The sequence below is a fragment of the Ammospiza nelsoni genome, chromosome 1 (genome assembly GCF_027579445.1).
Source record: "Ammospiza nelsoni isolate bAmmNel1 chromosome 1, bAmmNel1.pri, whole genome shotgun sequence".
NCBI lineage: Eukaryota > Metazoa > Chordata > Aves > Passeriformes > Passerellidae > Ammospiza > Ammospiza nelsoni.
The window spans coordinates 132,597,963-132,619,586 of NC_080633.1; the positions used below are offsets into that span (position 1 = coordinate 132,597,963).

At 41.4% G+C, this 21,624-nt stretch overlaps 1 protein-coding gene across 9 annotated transcripts; it reads right to left on the reverse strand.

Moving 5' to 3' along the window:
• Nucleotides 1–316: 316 nt before the first annotated feature.
• PLEKHF2 (pleckstrin homology and FYVE domain containing 2) lies at nt 317–19,809 on the reverse strand. Of its 9 annotated transcripts, XM_059472095.1 has the most exons (4): nt 11,846–11,961; nt 8,314–8,411; nt 8,041–8,093; nt 317–2,609 (listed from the first exon to the last, which is right to left on the reverse strand). In XM_059472095.1, the coding sequence occupies exon 4, from the start codon at nt 2,593–2,595 to the stop codon at nt 1,846–1,848; it is 750 nt and encodes a 249-aa protein (XP_059328078.1). In that variant the 5' UTR covers nt 2,596–2,609; nt 8,041–8,093; nt 8,314–8,411; nt 11,846–11,961; the 3' UTR covers nt 317–1,845. The 9 variants fall into 9 exon arrangements, with proteins under 9 accessions (XP_059328078.1, XP_059328060.1, XP_059328051.1 ...); XM_059472077.1 differs by lacking the exons at nt 8,041–8,093; nt 11,846–11,961 and adding an exon at nt 19,709–19,732; XM_059472068.1 differs by lacking the exons at nt 8,041–8,093; nt 11,846–11,961 and adding an exon at nt 19,079–19,126.
• Between the last annotated feature and the right edge of the window lie 1,815 nt (nt 19,810–21,624).

Sequence of the window (21,624 nt, forward strand, 5' to 3'; positions counted from 1 at the left end):
TTTTACAGAATCTTCCTGGTCCCAAGTCTGCATCAAAGTGTTTTTCCCTTTGTGTACTTATTTCCAAGTAGAACAAATACTCCTCAGTGCTTCTAAAGAAAGCCTTATTTTGAGAAATTGTCTAAGCTAAAAATACTGATGCAATTTTCACCTGAAGCAATGTCTTGGAAAGTATGAGTGTAGAGTGCCTCTCTATAGATGCTAAGTGCACCTTTAGCTACCAGAAATCTCATGGAGGGATATAGCTCTGAAGTACTCTGCTAAATGTTATACAAAAATATGACTGACACTTTCAGCATACAGAATGGGAGACTAGTGCAACATGCAGCATTGTTTATTCAATAAATACTTAACCCAATTATTGCCAACCAAGGCAAACAGTGCAGAAATTGTCATGTATAGATACAAAGCTTTAACATTTTTTTGTATAAAGTCAGTTGCTACTATATCCATACAACTATTTCAAAGAGGTTTTTCTGCTTCAAAATTGAGGTTATCATTATAAAAACACAGAAACATATATTTGGGGGTTTAACATGTCTTTGCAAGTGTAAATTCTGCATTTATACAGGAACATGACATTTCTGTATTCAAGAAATTAAAGTGAACACTGTGATAGAGACATTTTCTGCACTGACAATTTCATGATAGTCCTTAAATACATCTCTCTTGGTCCTGGGTATTCATTTAAAATGAACTTGCATCTCACATTTATCCTGAGGTCAGCTGTGTAAAAAGGAAAGCCAGTTTTACAAGGATACTTGCAGGCTTCTTGTTCAAAACATGAGGTTATTTTCAAACAAGCCAATAAAACTCCTGGGGGAAAGAAAAAAAACCAGTACTCTCACCAGTGTTTTAAGAAAAAAAACTTGTGACATCTTTGGGAATTACTTCCAAAAATATGTAGGCTAGCACACCCAAATGCTGTATCACCCAACTAAAATTTCAGTATGCATTTGCCAAATTTGAAACTTAGAAACTGTTCTGAAAACAAAGTATATAAATCCCCATGAAGAATCTCTCTAAGTTTCTCATCTCAAGATCCCAACCTACAACAGAACTTCTGCAAGGAGAAAGCTGCTGAATCCTGTGGGAATCTGCAGAGTCTTCAGGCCTGCCTGCACAGGTGAGGACATAACATTTGGGTGTCCATCATCCAACATGGGGTACAGTTATGACCTTGTCAAAGCTCCACTTTGAACACAGCAGTTATTTTCAATAGCACCAACAATCTCTCAGATACCAGCATTTAGGCAAATACAGACATAAAATAGGTTTGTTTCTTCCTGGATCAGCACAATTGGTACAAGGCACTGCTTGGCATAGGAAGTCATAAGTAACAGCAAAACAAGAGTTCCCAAGTTTTGTGACATTTACGTTTGTGCACTGGATGACTTTGTAATTAATTATATACCATGGCTAAAAAGATATGAGTCTACAGGATTAACAAAAACATCACCATCCCGTGCATGCTCAGAGTTTTCCTCCCTAGTTCTGAAAAAATCCCACATAACATACCAATGTGAAACATTAGAAAGTATGGGTTGTTAAATTAAGAAAGTACATTTCATTCACCAATCTTCCACAAAAGTCTAACCCAGACACCACTCAAGTAAATGAAGTTGGAAAATATTCTAATAACATTTGCACCAGTCTATCCCTGCAGAGGAGAAAAATAAACAACTATTGTCTAGAGAATTCATAGATTGAGGCACATTGAAGATATTCAGGCATATTTCATGGCTAGAACAGGATTTCTCTGAGGAACCTCACTACAGACTTCCCCAAAAGCAGCTCCGTATGGTTTGAAACACAACTTGCAACACATGGAAAAACATTTGGTCCTTAATCGCTACTGTCTTCATCATCATCATCATCAGATACATCATTTAAAGATGACTTGGGTGACGGGCTGTAGGAGTCTGACCTAGCGGACTGACAGGCAGTCATCTCCCCCGTAGAAAGCAGATCGTAGCAGAAGTCGCAGATTCTCACTGGCTTGGAAGACTGGCTGGGGAGCAGGAACCTCTTTTCCGAGCAGGGCCCGCACACGACGAAGCCGCACTTGCGGCAGTGGTGCCGGCGGTTGACGGGAGTGAACTTGGCTTTCTGGCAGCGCATGCACACCGCGGCTTCCGAGTCCGGCACCCACACGGCCGCGTGCTCATTGCTGGGGGTCTTCCCGCTTTTGGAGAGCAAATCAGAAACACATTTATTTATGTGGTTCATCCACTCCGACTTCTCTGTGGCAGTGGCAGCATAAACCGCAAAGGACTTGGTTGGTGTCTTGATAAGCCACCCGTTCCGTAAGTCTCCCTCATCCTGGATGGAATCAATAGTGACGTTCTCCAGTGGGATTATGTGCTGTTTGTTGTATTTCTTCTTCTGGATGACAATGTTACCATAAACAAGAATGTCGTTGAACAGGAAGAACTGCCTTGCTTTGGGCTTCTTCCTACAGAGTTTTGTTAGGACTCCCTCTCCAATCAGAACACGGCCAGGAATAGTCAGGGGTTGACCAGCTGCTCCAAAGCAGTTTTCCACTATACTTATTCTTCTAGTATTTGCCTCGCTGTTTGCCAAGCGATCCACCATCTTTCACAAGTATCCTAAAACCAGAAAAAAAAGTTTGTTATTAGAAGAGGACCGAACTCGACAGCAAGCAGCCTTCCCCAAGGAAGGTACCAACCCTGCACTTCTTAAAATTCTAACAGGACCTGCTGGCTGAGAGGCACTGACTTGGGCTAGATTTAAATAAGTATTAACACCTAAGAATTTTTAGCAACCGGTTAGTCTTTTTTCCAAAACCAAAAATGTTCTATGCAGCTGACAGCTATCTTTATCACACAGACAGCACCTACAGCACTGCATTTGGAAGCCTCCAGCAACAAACCAGTTCCTCTTTAGTAAGGCTACTGCATCCTGGTTTAATGCTCATATTTCTCTTTATATCCTCCTGCACCTTCTCCAGATGGCAACAGGAAGTATCATCCATCATTTCAAATTCTAATGCTACAAAAACATCAAGTTAACTGAGCAGCCTGGAGACCCACATTAGTTTTAACACAACAAACAAATTATATAATTGCTGTTCACATAGGAAACCACACTCCCCAAACTCGCTCAGTACTGCTCGTTTTTTCCAGTATGCAAACCTCAAATCATGAGCCAAAACCATGAATCTACCTGCTGGAAACATTTTGCACAAGCCACAGCTTGCACCCCCCACTACCTCTGCTTTCATGGCAAACTCTTGAGCCAGGAACAGGGCGTGAGTCATGGCTGGTGGCTCATCACCTGCTTTCTGCTGCCTTCATTTTGCAGGAGTCCCACAGTCTCCTCACCTACATGAGCCACATCTGCATCCATCACATTCAGGCAACCCACACAGAGGATAAGCCACACAGCTCACAATTGCTCCTGAGAAAGACTAAGTGACCTGCACCAGCTCAAAGTTTAAAAAAGATTACTTATAATTTCAGGAAGTGCTAATGAACTGTATGGTCCCATTACAGATTAAAGTCCCATCTTGTTGTTCCCCAAGTAGCAAGTAAGATTTTTTTCTTGTGTGAGATAGCTAAGGCATCCAACAGGGAACTAAAATTAAGAAGTCACTACAGTGATTCATACCTTGGCAAACCACTCTTTAGCCTCTTTTGCCCTAGAATTTTCCCAGGCAGAAGTCTGGCAAAGGCAAATTCTGCCAGCCTGATCCAGATCTGCTCCCTTCAAACCCCTTGTGAGCACAGCCATGAACCTGAACTGTTGTGCTTGATGGAGCAGTGAGACATCTGGCAGAGGCAAGTGCTATGGACAGACTGTCAGCACACAGAAGATGCTCCCCCATGCCTCGCACAGGGCTCACAATGCCCCTTGCTACAGCCACAGCTCTGGACAGTGAAGAAGAGCAGAGCAGGAAGTACTCCAGGGCCTTCTACCTGTGCTTCACAACATGATCCCAGGGTGGGAAGTCCTCTACATCACCTACTTTTTCTTTAATCTGCACTGCCTGCCATGAATACAGCATCAGCCTACAAGTGAGAGGAAACTGGGCTGAGACACAGCTCAGACTCCATCGCTCTGCTACAACCTGATCCAGGCAATCTTCCTCCTATGAATCAAAGCACAGATACTTCCTTACAATATAGGGATGAAACATCTCACCAGGCCTCATCTAAATAAACATGTTACCTGTGATCACACACTAAGTTACTGCTCTGAAAGTGTAATTAGTTTCACACTGAAATAGTTTGACGAGTGAGCTTGCAGATATAACTACCTTTTTTAAGCTCTGCACACATTATCTTGTATTGAAGATAATTCAAGACAGAAGGATCTCTAAAAGTTATTTCTCAGCGCTGTTTTTGAATTTTCTCTACATGCCTCACAGCATTAGCACAATACATTAATATTGTGTTAACTGGTTTTATGGTTAGGATAAAGCCACCAAATACAAAACAATTTTGAAATGCAGAAGGTCAAGACAAAATACAAACTGCCAAGTAAAAAGTAGTAAGAAGGGAATGGAAAAGAAACTAGGAGCTTTTTTAATGTGTACTTGCTGCTGTCCTAGGCTCCAAAATCAAATTCAGGTGCCTGAATGCTGAAGTCCAGAATCTGGAACAACAGTTAATTACCATTAACTGCCAAATAACCATTCCCATTTAACAACATAAGAGAAATCAACAGCCTTTGCAAACATCAAAACTGAACCAACAGCCCTTCAAACTTAAAAAGCATGGCCTCAGTCACAGGGTCAGTCTAAAGTTATTTAGTAATCCCATGCTCTCCATGAAGTGGGAAACGACATCAGTCATCGCAATGCAAAGCAGACAGCCCAGAAAACACATTTTTCTGCAGGTACAAATCAACATGCACCACTTATGAACTTGCACTTTTATACAAATGATCTACAAGTTACAGCAAGTTAAATGCTTTTGGAAGTCCACAGGGGGAACACTGCTGCCACCCCACCCCACAAACACAACCATATTGAAGGGTTTCAGAGAAGCTCCTGGTGTGAAGTCACAGCCACCTGTAGGAAGCAGCTGCTGCTCCACAGCTCCAACTCAGCCACTGCACTCCTCGCCAATTAACTGCAAACTCAGTTCAAGGCCACTGCAAAAGCTTTCAAAATACAAGTCACTGGGAGAAGAAAACAAGGACAGAAAAAGCTAAAGGTTTCAATTAACTGTTCCCTAGGACAATTTAAGAGAAAACAACTCCAACCAGGAATGCTTAATAATCATCATGGCTTGAAATCAAGAGACACAGCTCCAGAACTTCTGCCTAAGACTATTTTGAGCTTGTTGTGAAAATAATCACTAACTGGACCTTAAACAAGAATCCTGGGAAAGTTAAAAACTATTACAAAAGACAAGATAAATTGCATATCTTCTAGATTGAAACCTTTTTCTGTGATGGATAAACATTCCCACCTGCCAGCCTCAAGCTTGTAAATGCCAGAGACTGCTGCTGCAAATTACACCTTTCCAAGGCATTAATTGTATTTTCCCACACTAACAGATTGGACTTTTTAGAATAAGCATGCAGATATTTTTCTCTTGAGTTTTTAAAGAACTAAAAATTAAAAATTCATCTGAAATCCTATGCACACTAATGCTCATACACCTTCACTAGCCTTTTCTAAGAAAGGATGTAAGTTCAGAAATGGAGGGGAAACTATCCAAAATACATCCTGATTACAAATAATCATGAAATGTGACAAAAATAGAAATATGGGAGAAGATATCCCTAACTGACAAGAGCGAAAGTTACAAGAAGTGCACCTCTTGCTCTCATGAGCACATTGACCAAAGAGATTTAAATTAAATACTGTTTGGACACATGAAGGAACTTTTAACCCAAGATGTCACAGTCCAAAAACAAAGTTATCAATCACCAGTCTTTAAAAATTACAATCTTGTCTTAAAGCATATTCAGATCTATTGTAAGAGATAGCAGATCATCATGCCCTGGAACTGGGTGGCAATATCCTCCTCTCTTCCAGTTAAACTTTATTCTGAAATTTCTACTGTTGGCCACCATGAGAAGCAAATACTGGATTACTGCCCTGAAGATGCAGGATGTCAAGACCTGATCAAACAAAGTGATTCCTGATTAATGGCAAATTGCTGAAAACATACCCAAATCCTTCCTCAAGCAACTGAAGAATAAACCAGAACTACAGGCTTCAAAATAAAAGGTCAGACAGCTCCACTTAAGGGGAGAGTGTCTTACAGTTTAGTAGGCACTTACATAGTGTCTCCATTTATGGATGCTGTGAAATTCATTCCAACTTCTGTCATATGTGATTGATTTCACAATTCTGGCACATAAACTCCTAAAAGTCCTGAGGCCTCCATGCAAGGGGGACCCCATTTGTGATGGACTGCTGGTCCTCACCGCCATCAGATTCATGTGCTGTGCTCAGACGGCGGCACAATACTAGCTGCTAGTCAAAACATTTAAAAACCTGCCCCCAAACAAACCAAAAGAACACAAACAGATCACTTTGTAAGAAAACTAGCTACAAAGAGCTACTTCCTAAGCAGGGTTTACAAGTCTTTCCAAATAAATAAATCTCAGCTCGCAAAATGCTGCAATACCTTCAGTTTGTCCTTCTCACACACACACTCTTAGTACCTTTCCTGATGAAAACGCTGGGCAAAGGCTTTCATTTCCATGGCATAATATGCCATATTAAGGTGACAAAATACTCATGACACAGAAAGCCCCAACTCTCCTACAACATAAAGAACTGTTTTTGACATTTAAGTTATATCCACTTTTATTTACAAGAAGCTTCAAGAGAAAGAACAAATCTAAAATCAAGATCTTGCTCCTCCATTTCTAATTTTACACTTGTATCCTGTTGGCGAGAACAACCCCCTTCAATGTGATCAAACAACAGACATCACCAAAATTTCTGAAGAACTAACAAGTTATCCACTTACCTAAAACACAATCCATGCTGAGGAAGTCATGCACTTACTACAGTTATTAACATTCCAAACTACTGCAGCAGGAAAATAATTCTGTTAGGGTTGCTGTGCACAGACAAGTCACTTTCCACATAATTTTTTCTTTCTGCCACTGTATCCTGGAGACCAAACCAGTGCTCTCCCAGGACTCAATGCTTCTACAGGTCTTATTTAAAATAGAATATTTATTTCATATGCTAGCTCTGCTTGTGATAGTGACCAGACTAAACTGCACAGAACTGCTGCAGCTGAGGACAGACATAAGGAGTCAACCAAAAAGAATGCAACCCTGACTGACATAGTTATACCCAATTCACTACCAGTACATTAGCACTGTAGCAGTTAGCACCATAAGCAAAACCACAAATAACAAAGGTGCTGGAGGGGAGAAAGGAGATGAAAAAAGCTGTTGTGGCAGAGTGAGGCAGACTGCATGCAGCTCAGCACTAAACATCTCCTCACCCCAGCTCAGTGCATACCACCATCACCAGCAGTCCCTTCAGGCTGTAGAACAGGCACAGAGGGTGCTCAGGAGAGACACAACCCAAATCCCCAAGTTTCTTCAGCAAGACAGCAGAACTGGCAGTGTTCCATTACTTCTGGCTTGAGCAAGAACAAATCAAGTCCAGTGTACAGTCCTTGTTAACAACTGTTAATTAATAAACATCTAATTTTTAGTATTATTTTTCTTCAACACTCCTTCAAGGGAGAAAAATATTACTGGCCTTGTTATAATTGTCAGTTAATCTATCATCATCTTTGCAATTAGCTATTAGGCTGTTAACAACTACATTTAACACATTGCATTAATACAAACCAGGCAGTCTGTATTTCTCAGAGTATGGGATCAAGACACAGGCAGTTTATCCATTCCTATCAATACTCACAGTTAAGGTGACAGCTTTAAAGAAAAAAAGCTTATTTAAGCTGCTGCAAAAAGCACAAGGGTTCAGAACTAATCACAAAGAGGCCCATCCAGCCCTAAAGCTGCAGCAGGATCCTGGATGTTTCAAAGCCAGATTCAGTAACACAAGTCCAATAAAAAAGTGTCACTAACCACACCATCAGAATGGCCAAGTGAGATCTAGATATGGGTGCACTGAAGCAAATCTAGGGAATAGAAAAGAGTCAGAAATGGAGTACAAAAAAAAAAAAAAAAAGGCAGAAACAGCAGATCTAAATCAAAGCACATAAGCACATTATACCTTGCCACACAATAACATGTAAATAATTATCCAGTTGTCGTAGAGAGCCCTTGTCCCCACACCTGCACATACAACACCAGCAACTCTGCTACACCACATACATTCAAATTAACCATCCTTCTTACCTAAAGGTAACATGCATGCTTCATAGAAGTTTTTAAGTCTCTCAATAGCAGGCAAAAGTTACAGGTTTTATCATGTTTGACTCCACAACTTGAAGGTTCTGAATAAAACAAATTTCAAACAGAAATTCATTGTGCTTCATTACACTTAAATCACACAAATTAAACATATATGAAAGGTAGAGAAGAGCAAAAGAAATTTTTTGCAATTCAGAAACACATAAATTGTAAACCAAAGACAGATAAGAACTATCTGCAGACCAGATATCTACTGTGCATTAAATGACTGGTTTGTAAGATGACCATTATTTGGATTAAAAGAGGAAAATATCACTTTTCCTAAAAAGAGTTCATCAGGCAGAATCAGTCACTTAGTTACATGCAAGTATTTTAGTAACAAGTTTAAAGCAATTATTATATATTATCACATCAGACTCATACAATTTTCCTCTTGCACTTTACCTATGCAAGGAAGACAGGCTAATTTGAGTCACAGCTGCATAAACACCAAAAATTAAGTTACCCAGACCCTCATACATCCCTCACTTAAAGCTCTGTCTGAAAGAGTAGAATCACTACCTTTTGTGGACAAACTTCCAACTATAAAGGCATCTCAGTGCTGTTATACAATATGGTGACCTCCATCAATATTATATATATTGCTCTTAAGAGCAACATTTGACACTACTGCCAAGTAAAACACAAGTGTAAATTTCTGAAGTGCAACCTGTTTAAGGAAACTTCTCCATGTTTAACATGCTGAAAATAGTTTTAGTGTGGAAAATCGCTGAACTAGAAACACATACAGCAGATCTGATACAAGTGAGAAGACAAATCAGCATGTCTTAAATCTTACGTCAGCCTCAGTAGTTACACCTCCTACCCTGCATCCTTCCGTACTTCTGAGAAGGATGATATTGACTCTTGTCCTGGCTGGCAAAATTACATTTTCTAAGGACTTAGATCTCATCAGCTGTAATCAGAATCCAAGCATTCAAAGGTGCACAAGACACCTTTACAGTCCTTGACAGGTAGGGCCAATAACAACAGCTGGATTAAACATAATATAGAAAGAGGCATTTAATTAAACTTTGTCTCTATAATTTAGTATGTAAAATAAAATACTGAGGAAAATTAAATGTTAAGTATCCATCAACCCATTTTTTAATCTCTTAGTATTTCATTCAATTATCTACAGTTATTTAAATACATTTGTAACAATTAACTGATGGCTTTTTTAGTGTTAATTATATATTTGCATTATTCACCAGTTGCTTTTTATTAAATAGTAAAAAGACCAATTTGAGCATAAAGTTAAGTGAAATAAAAAAAATTCACCCACAAAAATATTATGTTGTTAGGAGATATGGGTACGACAAATGTTTTCTAAAGGTCTTATCACTGCTAAATGCCCATCCTGTGCTGGAGCTAGGTGGATGCTATTTAAAACATAAGACAACAACTGTCACTTAAAGAGAAATACAGCCTTCTAACAAGCAGTTCTCTTAATGATTTTCTTCCAAAAAGTATTCCCCAAACTGCTGTATTTAACAAACAGTCTTGCTATCGGTATCATAACCAGCTGGTAAGGATACAGAGGATAACCCTGATAATATATCAAAGATGTATCAAGTGCAACAAAAAGCTCCATCACAATACTGAAAAGAAAGAAGACCAGAGATATTAAAGAGACTTTATCAAGGTGCAGATGATAGCAGGAAATGAGGCAATAAGATCCCTCTGAACTTCAGCATAGTCTTTATCCAGATAATCACTTCTGAGTGACCTGGTTAATGGCTGCAGTGTTCAGAAAGCTACTGATAGTGGGACAGAAACTTTGACTTGATTTACAGACAAAAAAAAAAGCCCTTTTCCTTATGGCAATATAAGCTACTGAATCTTCAAACCATTTTCCACATCCTTAGTAAAGACAGGTATTTATTAAAGGCAAAAAAGCTGCATGATAAAACACAAGAAAAGATAACGGCAACACCAAGGCTGCTTCAGATTACAGATGCAAAGATGCTTGCAACATTTAATTCTGAGCACTATAAAGAAAGAGTGTAAGCAGCAATCAGTAGCACACTGGCAGGAAAGAGGGTGTTACTGTGGACCTCTCCCAAGTCCCATTTTATGATTCTCATGATTTTTAGGATTTTCTATATGCATGCATTTTTTCTTCCCCCCATGAAGACACATCTTGCTGCATTGTGCAAGCCTGTGGAGCAATGGCTGCAGCGTGGGGAAACACAGATTAGCTAACTCACCCCCTTACTGGTATATCCAGTATGACCCAGCAATCTTAACCCTTCATTTGTCTCAACCTGCTGGCCAATGCTGTGGCATCAACCACAGAAACCAGGCCGGAAATATGTTCACAGCAACCACATTACTTCATGCTGTAATGTGCAGCTTGCGAATGCTCTGCCTTGACAGAACTTTAAAAACCTTCAGATTATTTCTGAGTCCAGCATACAGTCATGTCCAACTACATGATGGAAGTCACGAAAGCAAATCCATGCATTTGTCTCATTAGATGTCATTATACACAATAATTACTATAATGGACCATATGACAGTCCATACAAACTATAATTAACTGTTTTGTTTTTAACTTCTGCACATGACTGTCACAAACCAAATCCTACTAAAATTCTTCTTGAAAGCACAGTGTAGATATTCTTGTTTGAACTGGCTGTTTAGTTTAGTAATTCTTTCTACAAATTACAGTTAATTTTTGTATATTCTAATTTCCATCTTACAAGCAAGGACTGTTTTTTCACTTTAATTCACCAGTTGTGTAATAATTGCTCATATAATGTAAATAATTCTAAATGTATAACAACAACCAAAACCCTCACTTTATTATCAAACCTGCACAGCAGGTGCATTGCTTTTCAAGTTTGCATTATCCAAAGGAGTTAGGAAGTCCTGAGTTAAGATTACCTAGAAAGGCCAATTCTATCTTCAGGACAGAGATCGTTTCTAGGGAGATCTTCCAAGATGTACGACCTTATATCCCCCAACCCACTCAGAAGCTCATTTGGGTACAGAAAGCCATCCTTAGCAAAAGACTATTTATTTTGCCAAGCAGCATAGGTATCAGCACAGTGAGAGCAGAGCAGAGCTGTTTTACTATCCAGGCTACTCTGCTGAAAAATCACCACACTCCTTGAGCTGCTGTACGCAGGGAAAACCATCCAAGTTCTGCACATCAGCTCCTCACAAGGTTTGGTATTTAACACCATAAACCTCAGCTGGAAATAGAACACCAACTTAACCTGCTTGTAAACAGAAAGTCCAACTCCCACATCCAGAGGAGCTATAATTCCAAGTAATCATAGAGGAGACACAAAGAAAGGCATGCGGAAGAGGGCTGTCCCACCAGACATGTCTGGCCTGTTTTAAACCTGCCCTGCACGAAGGATCAGAGCAACCACCTTGGCCATAAGGCCACGTGCAGGAACAGCAGCACCCCTGCTGCAAGCAAGAAATATGTGGCACCCATGAAAGAAACAGAGAAATGCAGAATTACCGAGTTCAAAGCTGCTCCCACTGTCTTCTGCTTGGGGAAAACATGAAAGATGGAAATGCAAGCAGTACTAAAGGGTTTGTGCCTTTAGTACGTGATCAGGAGAGCACTCCTAGACCAATTGGAAGGGGTTGCATTTCCCTTCTGTCCCCGGCAGCACCAGAATGCCCCTTAGGAGAGAAGATACCTCACTGCAGAAGTCCAGGAGGAACATTCTTGTAAGAGGTCCAACTTTTTAATGAAGTCAGCTGCTTATTACCACTGTCAGGCTTCTGTTTACAATAAACCATGGTAGCTGGTACTGTTTTTGTCTTCTGCCATGATAGAGACAGAGCTGCTGCTGGGAAGAAACATTTAATTCTTCATCCCCCACCTAGCAGTCAGGGGTTGGAGCAAACAGAGCAGCTATCTAAACCAACTTCTGTGTCCTTACCCATCTCTTGATAAGCTGAGCATTTCCCAAGCACCTACACAGGCTTACATGGCTTTGAGCAGCACTTTGGGAGCTGAGGTACTGCCACAGTTAGATGAGAAAATTCTTAACACTGTTCAAGATGTGAAAGAGAAGGCCACCAGCATGAGCATGTGAAATAGCTAGAATTAAAGGAATTATTATAAAAGTAACTAATCAAAAATGTACGCACAAAAAAAAAAAAAAACACAAAAAACCAAACCACAGCACACAGCCAAAAACCCTGAAAGCTTGAATTCTGCAGAGATGAACAGGCAGGCCTGATCCACCATGAATAGTGCTCAACTTGGACAAACTTGTCTCTCAAAGCACAAAAAGCAAGATCCAGGCAACTACAGGCACAGCAAATACTTGCAATTGTCAGCATACTAAAACAGGGATAAGTAAAAAAGCTGGTATTTTGTATATCTAAAAACTATGTATTAATAAACTACATAACACAAGCATGTCCTTTAAAACTAACTAACAAACAACTGACTAAAAAAGTCCAGTATTCAGATCAAGTTTTTGTTGTCATGGGAAAACACCTCAGTATTTTGACTTGCCATCTGCAGGTATTTAAGAGCACTATCAGTGGTTTAGCTTAACTTCTGGTGCTAGCAAACTGCATCTTTCATTTTCAACAAAGCACTGGGGACATACACCAGAGTACAGTTTCAAAATCAATTTCCACAGACCTTAAGTTCAAAAAAGCTGAAGTTCATTCTGAAGTTTTCCACAGTTCTAAGTAGATAAAAGACATCAGAGGAAACATAGCCAATAGATCAACACTTTACATGTGCCTGTGCAGAGGACAGCAGCCTGGGATCCTGCTCCACCTCAAGAAGCTCCAGGAGACACGAACCCCATCTGCTGAGTCGGTGCCTAAGAGATCACTTGACCAGGCAGCGATACCAAACACTGGGATGTATTTTTCTGTTTACAATTAAACGTTTCCCTACTCCAACTGTTTAGCTGCTTGGAGAGCCTCTCCCACAAAGTGTCACTCTCCAGTTTGGCAGCAGGGACAGGGACTCGCCCCTCCCTTGCAGGCTGCCTGGCCAGGCGCCGGGCGTGCCCCTCCCATCCGACACACGGCTTCTCAAGGAGCAGCTCCACTGCCCAGAGCCCCTTCGGCAGCGCCGGGCCACGCGCACCCGGACAAGCAAATTACTTGACAGACGTACACACTTAACATTAAATGGACATTGGGTGAGAGATATTAAAAAAAAAAAAAAAAAAAAAAACAACAACGAAACAAACAAAAAACAGCCAATAGGACCCGACCAATTTCTGAGCAAGCTAGAGCCTGCTTCAGCTTTGTCAATCCAGCATAACAAAGAGAACCCACTGCATCAACATTTTAAGCTTTAGAAACGACCTATTTAAATTCTTTTGAGGAAGGGACGCAGCATCATTAGTATAGAAAAACACAGATGCAGCTGTTCTACAAGAACTATTGCCAAATCCATCTTGCAAGCAATTTTCCAAAACCAGATTGGCTGTGTGGTTTGTTGTTGTTGCTGCTGTGGATTATTACAGCACACACGGAGATAACTTGTTCATGGCTACCCAGACCTCTCAGTCTATGTGAAAAAGAGGATTTTGTTTCCAGTGACTGAAAGAAATTGTATTTTTCAGCATGTTTCTTACAGCAACTTTAACTGACAAGTACAGAACATTCACAGAAAAATCTCTATGCATCTGTAAGACACAAGTATACATTAAAAATAGCACCTCCTGGATCTCAGGGCACCCGCTTGTTTCAGTACCTAAGAGCTACCAGACCAGCTACATGTTCCAAAGACCCTCATCAAGTTCACAGAATTTACTTTTCCTTTTTTTTCCCCCACAAATGCAGCCTGCTCAGTGGCTCATGTATTTTTATTATGCACAGGTACTTAAGACAGTGTTAAAAAAGAAAAAAAAGCTTTCTGTTTTAAGTTGTTTTAAGTTTTCTTTGGTTCATTTTTATTACCATTATGAGAGAAGTTATTGGCTTCACTAACAGTCTAACAAGGACTAGAGGACAGGTAATAATTCACAGCATGACCAAACTAGGGAGTTACCAAGTAGTCGGAGCCTGATGAGAGCCATTAATTTTCTACAAAGTGCTACAACACAAAAGGACTTTCACTTTTAGCAAGCCATGTTTTAAAAGAGAGCAAAATTTTCCCATGGAGTGTCACAATTTACAAGCACAGCAACATAACATCATTGCTATTTCATTTTTATTATAGCAGTTTTTTTCATCTGCATGTGTTCTTTGAATCCTGTTATAGGAAAAGAAGCTGCACAACAAAGAGGGTTCTTTTATCAGCTCACTAATTTTAAGCACTTCCACAAAACTAAACAAGACAAGCCAAGTAACAACACTCACCCTTCTCCTCTCTTAAGCAGGTGCGATCACCTCAACTTTCTCCTGCTCCTGACCCACCTAAGCTAAGAAATTTCTACTTTGAGGGGTAACCCTAATAATATATCATACTGCAGAAATACTTTCAGGAGGCCAGGCAGCTGACTGCTGACCTAACAGGATCCGACATAACAATGCTGGAGCACATCTTCAATATTATAGTAAGAAAAACAGAATATACAGACATACCGAACTCTCTTCACTCCTTAATTATAAAAGCTCCAAGTAACTTCTACCATCAGCAAGAATGGACTAAGGACAAGTATGACTGGTTGCAGGGAATCCTTCCCCTACTATTTAAAACCACTGAAACAAATTGCCCACGTTTGTACCAAAAATGGCTCATACCCCAGTAACCATGTGCAGGGCTGGCATCAGGAGATCCCAGAGGTGCAGGCAGCCAAAACACAGCTTTGGGCTTGGAATCAAACTACATGTGATTTTCAGAAAGCTTGACAACACTGAAGTGCTGCAATCATGGACCTGTCACTGCTGATCCCTAGCAGCACTTAAAATATCTTTATCCAGCATTATTTAAAAACATGTAAGCCAATATGGCAAGGGTTGAATTCTCTTTCTGAGCAAGGGACATAAGACCTTTCTTACATCAAATGCTGCTACCTGGTGAAACATGGATGAATGATGAAGGTCTAGAAAACTGACATGTGACAGCTATTAATAAAAGCCAAAAGGAAACCTATAACAATGATGCCATAAATAAAATTTGTCACTCTTCAATGTAACTAGCTTTTCAAACATAACCTGTGTGTTAAAAGGGCAGTTTGCTTCGATGCTGTTACCCTAGATCAGAGAGAGGGGTGGAAGGGGAACTAATCACTGTCACACACAGCTTTCAGAGCAGAAGTACACTGAAAATCACTCTCAGAAGTTTTACATTACCAAGTATTGACAGCTAAGGCAGGAGAAATTTAAAGCAGAAGGAGAAGAGTAAAAACAAGGAGTTATTTCCTGGAAGAACCCCTTAATCACAGCAGCTTACTGTAGGTGATGGCCTTCCTAGGAAATGCACTCACTGGCCCTTTTCCCTTTCACTGCTTGTCAGATGTGTTGGATTTATTTTAGTTGTATGGAAAGCAACTGGAGTACAGACTATACAGAGGACAATTGGAAAACTGCACAAAAGTTTGCACTGAAGTTAACCTGCACAAGGAAGATGCTGGCAACCTGAACAGCTGTGTGTATGGTACACTGTTAATTTGGTTAGCAAATCATGCGTACACTTTAGAAATGCAGATGTTAAAGAACATGCTGTAACTTTTCCTTTTTCAGAAGGCATACTAAGCACTTAAAAGCAAAACAGTTACCTCTAGATGATATGCTGGAGGCACAAGAAACACTTTTAAAAAGCTAAAGCTGCTGATACAAAGATCCTATTTATCACTATTTAGTAGCCCCCCCCGTGTGTGCTTGAATCAGTAAAATTTCTCAAGAGATTGCCTCTCAACACAGTAAATAATTGCTTGCATGTCATCTTACTACATTCACCCACATTCCTACAACCCCCATTACACTGGGGATTGGAGGGCAGGCTGATGCAGCAACAACATTCCTGTATTAGAAATCCTTAACTTTCAACTGTTTTTTTCTTCTTTTGCACATGTAGCAGGATTCTGGCACAGTCTGACAAATGCTAAAATCCTGCTACCTTACATACACAATACGCTTAACACTGTTTTACTGTAAAATAAAATGATGCAAAGAGGAAAAAAATAGAAAGTCACTCCCTTCCATTTCATTTTACAAATCCTTGTTTACAATCACAAATAAAAAAACCCAACTAAATGAACAAAAAAAAAATTTCATCCAAAGAAGCAATACTCTTATCTATGTATGCAACTAAAGTCAACATGTGTGCATTTCTGACTGTGTAGCATTAAAGGAAGCCTGAAAAACACACAGTACTCTTCAATAACACTTCTCCACAATAATATTTATTTTCTTAAAGGGAGAATTTTTGTCCTGCAAGTCTCAATCAAGCCACTTCTCATGTGTAAAGACTCATTTATTTCAACCAGACTACTCTTGCAGCCTTGAATTTGCAGGACTCTACTTGCTAACATAATCATATCTTACAGTTCATGACAACAATAAAATAATCTTTAGTAAACATATTCTACCACACCTATCTATAGAGTAGCTTTTCACCCCTCTCAACTATAAAAACAAGTCCTCCAATGAATCATGAAGACAAAAGTCATACTACAACAGCAAACTTGGCACTTGCAGCATTAGGGAGAAAGTTTTAAATATGTGTTTCTATTTCAGAAATCCATATTTGCCTGTATGTATTCTCTTTTGGAATATCACACTTTCATCCAAATACTGAATTAGTTCATGAAAGTAGTAAAATATACATATATAAGCATGATCTCTAAGTTAAAAAAAAACCAAAAATTAAATAGAAAAAGTAAGCCTGAATATTAACACAGCTTAAAATAATCACAAACGTACCTTTACAATTTGAAGCTGTACAGAACAAAGTTCCATTTTCTAGTACAAAATCCAGAATTTGTATTTCTAGCCTATCATCATCTAAGAACTGCATTAGTTTTTAATACTGGGATTTCCTTACTTGACATCACTCACTAACAGGTGCACTTTAAGAACAAAAACTGGCATGCCATTTTGTTTGCTAGGACATCACTTCCAACATTTTATCTAACATACATTTTCAGAAAATCAGGTCTGCAAGTTCTAAAAAAGCAAACTGCCTTATCTATGTGCCATGCCTTGACCCAAAGCTTTCACCTAAACACCTCTAGCCCTCTTTGGTGAAGACAAGCCACTAAAAAAGCTGTAAGTGCATGAAACCAGTGTTTGTACTCTGCCATAATTGCTCTCATGGGGCTTTTGGCAATATGCTGTCATATCGTGCCTCACCTGAAACTGCAGTTCCACCTCTTTACTGCTCTGAAACTACCCTGCATCCACTAACCACAACAGCGAAACTTAAACCCACCATAGCTTTTGAATATAGCAAACAGTTTGCCAATGATATTTTTTGCAAACTAAAGGGCTTCAGGATACTATGGATAGATCCTTCTGTCACTCTGGGGACATGTCTAATTACTACGGTTAAAGCTCAGCCCTTGATTAAGGGAGACAGGACAAAATTCTAGCTGAAAAATTATTTCATCACTGCATCTAATGAAAACTCGCTTTTCAGCTAAAAAGATACTACTCTCTTTCTACAGAGCACAACAAGAAAACTGAACCAGCTTCTCCAGCTAAAAATTTCTACACACCAACTCTCATTTAGCATTTAAGGGACTTCCTCTATGTGGGCTTCTATGTAGAGCAAAACGCAGACACACCAAACGGCACACAGCTGATTTGCATTCAGAAGGAAGAATTTGGGACTCAGGCACACAACACTTCACTTTCACTGTTGTTTTCAACAAAATTGGTGGCACTAAAACTCTTGGGAAAGTATTATTCAAGAAAGTGAGCTGATATAAAAGACATTTAACAACACCGGGATTCCTATTACCCACTGGGATTAGTCAACAGTATTTAGATCAGAGGCTAAAAGCAAGAGCACTGCCTTCCGAGCTAAAGAACCGATTCCATTCTGCATGCTGATGACTGCACACAAAGCAATTAATCTGCAGGATCTCAGCACCGATTATACTGCTGTCTTTAAATACTTCCCTTCTTTCAGACAGGCATCCTTAAAATAATTCAATATACAAGTATCAGAATTTAGGATCTGAATATTTAAGTTCTCCTCATTTCAGGAGAGAAAGAGGAATTTGCAGTCTCACTTCTGAAACAGATTCCTGTGTTGTGGGTCTGGTTTTAGAGTCACTTTGCCTACTGTATTAACCTCATCTGACCTTTAGCTGTTAGACACATTGAAGCTTCAGCTATAGTGTTTCTCAAATAAGCATCAACCCTTTCAGTAACTCTTAGCACAGCCTGAGGACAGCCTGAATTACAACTTAATGATGCTTCTGGAAGCACTTGCATCAATTGAGCCAAAAGACAATCCTTGATCTCTGGTTAAGGATATAAAAGGTCCTTTTGGTTATCAACAACCATTGTACTGATGCTTCATGTCAAAACTCGAGTTACAGCTATTTCCCTTAGTAGGGACAAAGCCGATGCCAGGACGTGCTGCTCAGCAGACTCACCCATCGCTTTCTTGCCGTGATGAGCAGTTTTGCCATTTATAAACATCGGTGCCTATGAACATAAGTATTTCGAATGAGGCGAGAGGAAAAACATGCAGCTGTCTTTTCTCGAGCTACTTTCAGAAAACAGCTTATGGGCCATACGTATCTCCGGCAGAGCAGTTACATTCCCCTCAAAACAGGCGAATTTCATACAGGAAAAAAAAAACAGGCACCTTATGCTCGCAGGCGCACGACTCGCGGTTCCGCTGTTTTTTCGCAACAGTACCAACACTTTTCGGGCGACTCGCTCTGAGAACGACACGGAGTTTCCCCGGGCGAGCGAAGGGTCGGGGGCAGCGCGGCCCCGCCAGCCCGCCGGGGCAGGAAGCGCCCTCCGCCCGCCCGTCCCGCCGCCTCAAGGCGCCTCGGCGGAGTCACGAGTCGAGGAGTTTCGGGCACTTACGTAACGCCGCGGGCCCGCCGCCGTCGTTGTTTCTCCCCTTTCCCGAAGACGAGACGTTTCCGAGACCCCCAACTCCCTCAGTGCCCTGGGACAAACCAGCGCCCGCCGCTGTCGCTTCCTTCCCCAGGTCCTGCCCGCCCCGCCGCCTCCTTCCCTCCCTGCCGGCGGGACGCGGCGCTGCCCCAGCCCCGCGGCGGGACAGCGGAGCCCAGCGCCGCCTCCCACCGGGGAGCTCCTTCCCCCCCCGGGCAGACCCCGGTTCTCAACATGGCCGCGGGAGAGGGGCCGGAGTCCCGGCGGAGAAGGGCTCCGCAAGGAAAGTTTCTCTCTCACTCCCCGGTCGGCCCCGACCCAAGCCGATCCCCGGCCGCTCGGAGCACGGCCGGACGGCGCTGCTCACCCGGTACAGCCCGCTCCGGCCGCCGCCTGCCCTATTCGCCGCACGGCCGCGGTCATACACCCCGCGCCGGGGGACGGGCTCCGGGACACCGCCCGGCGGGGCGGGGCCGCCGCCATCTTGGGCGGGAAGGAGTAGCGCCTCAGCCGCGAGCTGCCTGCCTACAGAGCCGCCCTGAGCGGGGACGGTGGGCCGGGCTGGGGCGGCTCGGCCGATCCCGAGCCGTGGGTGGCACCTCGTGGGAGCGGGATGCTCTGGGCAGGACAGCTCCCTCGTTGGGCTTTTGATGATCGCGGGTTTGTGCTTAGCTCTAAGTATGCTCGCCCAGAGGTAATTCGGGATGGGCACGTTTTTAACCACCTCTCTCTACGCAACAGATGGAAGGGAATTAGTAACATGTCTCAGTCTGAAGAGTTGCTGGTAAGCCTGGAGAAACTATGGCAGAAGGGCTCCCACCAGAAACACTGTAAGCACAAGGAGCCCCTTCCACCTTCTGTATCGGAATTTTTTGTGTGTACACATGGAGTCACCCAGAGCAGTATTTCCCAAACCTAGCCGGCTGCTCGGCAGCTCAGCTGATCCTCCAGGGTTTCCAGCCATTGATGGGTGCTGTCAGGGGGGAAGGGGGGCTGGGAGGGTTCTGAAGAGTTTTGGAGCAAGGACAGGTAACAGGGTACAGCGCCATTCACTTCGGTGGTGTTGCTCCAATGCCAAAGTCTGCGCTGGAAAATGGCCCAATGGGCTTTTTTTTTTTTTTTTTCTCAAGAAAATTTCACTTACATGTAATATGGCAGTTTCATTTTTCAAATTTCACATTATTGAGCAATAATGTGGTTGGCTTTTCTGGGGATTAAAAATAGGTAGTGAGGCTTTCCAGTAGTAATCATGAAACTGCTGAACTTTCTGTGACTTTCGGCTGGATTTTCTATCGCAGCTCAGACAGGGACTCACATAGGCAAGAGCCACATCACTGAGCTGGATTTCTCCTGCTGTGGCAGAGGCACACAGGAAAGGGAGCAGGACATGGAGGTCTGAGCACCCTGCAGCATGACAGTCTGGCCTTCCACTTCCCCCTCAAGTCCTTCCAGTGTGTCAGCCTGAGCTGTCATGTAATTACTCTTAATGCGCTGATTTATATAAGGTGTGGGCCAAGCTGTTTAACATGAGTTTTTTGGAAACAGGTGCTTGTGGCTTAAGCCACAAATCTCAGATTGTGTGCAGCAGGGTATATTTGGCAGGTGCTTCATGTGTAAAGAATTCGGGCACAGCCAGTATTTAAATTGGCCACAAGCGTCTTCATTTTGTGACTTCCAGTTGCAGAGAGATCTTCACACCAGAGGATCTTTTATGTATGGGCTGGGATGGTTCTTGTGAACCAAAAAGATCTCTTTGTGTTGTAAATTTCTGTAGATTTTACTTGTCCTCTAAATCAATTTTCTTGGCATCAGAAGCAGCTTCATGGTTAATTAAATTTTCTTTCATGCTTACAAATAATTTTGTAACCCCCAGCCAAGTTAAGATGCAGGAGAAAGTTGGATACAGGCAAAGTGAAGCAGTCCTAGTGTTTTTGCCTGCATGTCTGTGTTTTAAGTCTCACCATGAAGTGCAAACTGACATTGTTTTCTGAAAGGCTTGCAAAGTGTAACTAACAGCAGTGAGATGCTTTTTCTACCATATGTAGTCATGGAAAATCAGCACAAGACCTTAACTCGGGTTAAGAGAAGAATAAGTAACCTAAGTAATAAATAACATAAGTAACAGGTTGTCTGAGGAAGGCTAGGAACTAAAAGTGACTTCATATTATCATGCAAAGCAACTTTGGTGCTGTGAAAGCCTGCCATAATTTTTTTCTGTTATCTTCCTATACCTTCAGAATTTGTTTTTTCCTACTGAATGGGATTTTTTTTACTCTATTTAGC

Excerpts from the sequence above, each read along its gene's own strand:
- PLEKHF2 (XM_059472050.1), bottom strand. The coding sequence starts at position 2,595 with ATGGTGGATCGCTTGGCAAACAGCGAGGCAAATACTAGAAGAATAAGT.